This window comes from Sesamum indicum, linkage group LG11 (genome assembly GCF_000512975.1).
Source record: "Sesamum indicum cultivar Zhongzhi No. 13 linkage group LG11, S_indicum_v1.0, whole genome shotgun sequence".
NCBI lineage: Eukaryota > Viridiplantae > Streptophyta > Magnoliopsida > Lamiales > Pedaliaceae > Sesamum > Sesamum indicum.
In genome coordinates this window covers 7,809,832-7,814,582 of record NC_026155.1, presented here as the reverse complement: position 1 = coordinate 7,814,582, position 4,751 = coordinate 7,809,832, and the positions used below count along the sequence as shown (strand labels likewise).

The 4,751-nt window shown below is 37.5% G+C and overlaps 1 protein-coding gene across 2 annotated transcripts in view; it reads right to left on the bottom strand.

Moving 5' to 3' along the window:
- The window catches only part of LOC105173814 (ESX-3 secretion system protein EccA3), a 3,563-nt gene continuing 512 nt past the window's right edge, over positions 1,701 to 4,751 (bottom strand). Inside the window, exons 2-7 of one of the 2 annotated variants that reach the window (XM_020697668.1) lie at positions 3,979 to 4,080; positions 3,777 to 3,875; positions 3,567 to 3,677; positions 3,063 to 3,486; positions 2,807 to 2,946; positions 1,701 to 2,448 (exon numbers count right to left, since the gene is read on the bottom strand). In XM_020697668.1, coding sequence (XP_020553327.1) covers positions 1,897 to 2,448; positions 2,807 to 2,946; positions 3,063 to 3,486; positions 3,567 to 3,677; positions 3,777 to 3,875; positions 3,979 to 4,080 — 1,428 coding nt within the window. In that variant the 3' untranslated portion in view covers positions 1,701 to 1,896. Of the gene's footprint in view, positions 2,449 to 2,806; positions 2,947 to 3,062; positions 3,487 to 3,566; positions 3,678 to 3,776; positions 3,876 to 3,978; positions 4,090 to 4,751 lie in introns of both variants that reach the window. The other variant, XM_011095693.2, reaches the window with a different exon arrangement.

The following is a 4,751-nucleotide window of genomic DNA, read 5'->3' as shown; positions in this document are numbered from 1 at the left end:
GAATGCCAGCTGTCAACCACGATCTCAAACATTAAGAATCATCCAAGTACGAGGTACCTAGACAGTAAAACAACGCCAAGTCAAACAGATTACAGTCACCTTAGAGAAGAAAAGATCCACTTATAAGTTGTATGTTGTTTCATGGGTGGTTGGGAACGATCAACTGTGTGTTCTGACATTGCAATTAACCCAAGTACAAAGGATCTAGACGAAAAAATAATCTCAAATCATTTTGGCCTTAGTCAACTAAATAAGAGCAAACTTCCGTTCTTATCTTTCCCTGTACATCCATTTCACTGATATGTGAACTCAGTACTCCAAAATCTACATTCAAAGTGATAATTGATCATTGGCATGACAATGTATTTGTCGGGTCATGAACTCAATCATCCATATTTTTCCATAAATCAGGTTGTCTCACGAGTTATCTCATGAATCTATGAACTGAAATGTTCTTTGCTGCTCTGATATTGTTATTCATCATGAGGAAAATGAAGAAGAAAGTTCCTATATAATTGATATTGATTCAAAAGCAAGTTACGCACGTTGCAATTTACCGGTACAGACATCTGATATCATATGTTTTCTAGTTCTCATCGTATTTTGTTGCTCTCACTTAGGGTTTCAAGTTACAGAACATGCTAGGCTAGATCTGTGAAATGATCATTAAGAATGACGATGACATGCCGAATTACTTGAATGTGAATAGAAATTGTGGTATCAAAATAGTGGTGACTTCCTGGGTAAATTTCTATGAATTTCTCTCCCGCGAATCTACAATAAATTCTATCGTTGTTTTATTTGGAGAGTTATATGTATATTATTTACATATTCTTTCCAAGCTAGATTTCAAGTATTATGTATTCCAAATGCATGTCTCGAAAAGATTATTGCTGAAGGTCTGTCTTGATTTAAAATTTATTGAAATTACGAAAGGTTTACTGCTGTTGAAGGTCTGCCCTCTCTTAAAATTTGAAGAGACGCAAGTTTATCCTTCCTTAAAATTTGAAGTGCCTTAGGTGCACTTTGTCTTTAAATCTTTTGTTGCTGAAGGTTTGAAAAAGACCTCCAAATTAAAGATGTCTGAAATAAAAAAAAATTGAAAAAAGACCTTCAAAATTAATATATCTGAAAAAAGATGAAGGTCTAAAAATGACGAAAGTTTGAAAAAAACCTTCAGAATTTGTCCGGAGAAGAGTAAGGTCTGAAAGGATCTTCTGAACTCAGCTGAATAAAGGAAAAAGAAAAAGAACGAAAGTCTGAGAAAGACCTCCAGACTCGTCTGAAAAGGATAAAGGCATGAAAAAGACATAGTTCACTCAAAAAAACATATTGAATAAAAGGTTGAAGGTCTGAAAAAGACATTCAATACTTCATCCAGAAAAGATATTCAATGAAAGGCATTAAATACATCATCTAAAAAGGACTTTCAATATTATCATCTGGGGGGAAGCGGTGGCAGCTAGGATGGCGGTGGACCTTGGATTGAAGTTTGGCCGGAAAAGGTGACTGCCTGCAAGTTATCCGTAAACTGAATCCTCATGAACGTGACTTCTCCTCCACTGGACCCATCATAGCAAATGTCCAAAAATAGTTCTGAGTTTCGCACCATTTCATTCATGCATGTTAATAGAATGGCTAATTCAGCTGCCCAACACTATTGCGAGGCAAGCTTTTGTGCAGAGGGGGGATCATACGTCCTGCTTTCTTGTATGAAACAATTATGGTTGATAATGAAAGATGCATTTTCCTTTTAAAGAAAAAACACTTACGAATTTGTCAATCAAAGTACAGCCATAAGAAAATGGAAAGACAATACATCCAGACAAAAGAACTTAAATGTATCAATTTTTGGCATCAGATATATGTTTTGTACTACGCCAATTGTTCTCTACTTCAGTCGATATTTACACGTTGCGATAACAGTTTAAGTCCTCCTTCCAAATCACCTAATGTGATTGTCAATAGTTCATCACCTTTAGAGTCAAAACTCAGCCTCGAATCCAAATTCTCTCTGGCATTATTCAGCATATGATCCACCAAACCTCCATTCATTTTATTGCGTAGCTTTTCAGTAGAATTCCTCTCTATCACTGCAAGAACAGCATCATATGTGCACGAAGGATGGAGCTTAAACCCATACAACCGGCTTTTCTCGTCCTGCTTACTCATCTTTATCATCAGCATCTCGGCAAGGTCTTTGCAAGTAAAATCATCAAACTGGAAAAAGTGAGTCACCCGTCTACAAAATCCTTCGTTTGAAGAGAACACACGTTTCATCGGCTCAGTATAGCCCGCAAAAATGACCACAATGTTGCCATCTTCCAAGACAGACATGATCTCTTCTAGTGCTTCCACACCATAGTCAACGTGATCACCTGCTGTCTGTGAAGGTGCTAAACGGTAGGCTTCGTCCACGAACAAAATGCCCCCCATGGCTTCTTCGATCTAGACAAGCATCAAACAGAACCAATGCTTGGAAATTGCCAGACATAAGTGGAATATGTGCAACAATAAAAGAAGAATCAAACACATGAATATGTAGATTTTACGTGTTTGGAGTAAATTTCTCCTACATGAGCAGTCACTCAAATTTCTTACTAAGATCAAGTAATCATACAACAATAGTAGATGGCTACACACAATCTTTATAAAATTAGGAAGCCTATGAAGTATTGAAAAATCAAAAAGCTCCGGCAAAGCATTAAGGCAAAGTGTAATGTGGGATCAGATTCCAAACTCCAACATATAACATAAAAGAAGCTACAAGAAAATTGGGAATTTTTAAAGTCTTACAGTTCGATACCTTTTTTCTCGTCTTCGGTCCAGTTTGGCCAAGATATTCTCCTACCAAATCTGTTCTTTGTACTTCTGTTACGTTATCGGTAGAAAGCACCTCAACAGAATGCAGTAGTTTGCCTAAGATTCGTGCCACAGTGGTCTTCCCTGCAGATAATTTATCAAAGGAGCAACAAACATCATCAATCACGAAGTATTTGTGTACAATGAAAACTAGAAAGGCAAATTTGATATAACTAATAAGACATTCAACCACACGCTACCTGTCCCGGGATTTCCAAGGAACGCCATGTGAGGTGGTTTTCTTGGGCCGAGATTTAGTCCCATGGCTCGACGCTTCTCATCCAAGAGCATGCCTTTTGCCCATTTCCGAAGTTGAAGTTTGAGGTCACACAGACCCACTATCTTTGACAGCTCATGTTCAAACTCATCCATCTTTCCTTTTATCCCACTATCATAATTCTTCGGCTCTTCAACATTTTGGTTGCTCGTGAATGAGTAGTTTGTCGTACCATAGTAATGACTTTGATTTACAGCACTCGGGAATCCAGCCCATGAGTAGCCTGTTGTATTGTAAATCTGTTGTGTTACATTTTGAACCTGTGTTGTTACATGCTGGCATAGGAGTGTGAACAACTCCACATTTTCTAGGCCTGCTGGAACATAACCAAATGGAGTTTTGCCCTCCTGCCGATCAAAAAGTTCGTATAAATACACAAACATGAGGGACAAAACCATCATCATTTCAAAGAAAAAGACATGGATACATTGTCCATGGCCGAGAAATCTGCGTTATACTCCGACAATGTCTTCACTATTGAGTTGTCTCCGGATTGCAGTGCATAACCAACAGCAAGATGCAACGGAGTCATTGATTTCTGCTAGAAGACAGAAACAAATTATTTGTGCAGTGCTTAATAAATAGATCAATCTTAGATGGAAGATGGCAACAGTAAGAAAAGCAATAAAACAAGCACATTTGTTCTGGCTTCAATATAGGCGCCATAATCAAGAACCAGCGTTGCTGCTTCATTACATCCATTCTTAGCTGCAACATGCAATGGGGTCTCACCATACTGCAACAATAAGAAAGGAATGAAGAACTATAAGATGAAAATAGCAGAATGGAATTGTAATTATGGAATGATAGTAATTGAGTTGTTTGTCACTTATACATACAACATTTTTGGCTTCCAATTCCACTTTCCCTGGCCCTTCCCAGTCGAGCAAATACTTTGCTATCTCAACTCTATTCAGACCGGCAGCAACGTGCAACGGCGTCTGTGCCATCTTCACCCGATGAAACAAGATGTATAAATACAAAAGAAAAACAATAGAACAGACGAAAAACAATGATTATTTTGATGAACCACAAGGTCGTCGTAAGCACTGAAGGGATATTCACAAACTCGAACTCTTTCAAATCCTTGTTGATAAGTTAGGAATTTTACTTCGTAATTCATAGCCAAAAGTTTTCATTTCCGTTTACCTCCCAAATGGATGAAAGTGAAACTAAACACCTTGAATATCAGTTCTCAATGCCATTGCCACAACATTAATCGATACATTCTAATAATATCATGGTAAACGATTCGAAGTTACCAAGCTCCCATCATGTTTCTCAACTTGGTATGTGATTAGAGATTAACATTTTGAGTGACAAGTGAAGATTGATCCCAGTTTAGAGTACAACTCATGCAAAGGAGAAGTATCTCAAAATGTCAAAATCCGGATGACATACTTTGCAAAATGGAACCGGTTAATTAGGCAAGCATGTCTACTTAGATGTGTTATATGATTTTATTTTTAAAAAAAAAACCCATAAATCTAGGCCGTCGATTGGACAGTTCTTCCACATTGACTTTGAGAAAAAACTGCCACTGACATAAAATCAAGATAAAAACAGTCAATAAGTTTGGATCCCTTGGATGCTTTTAGATTCACAACCCAAT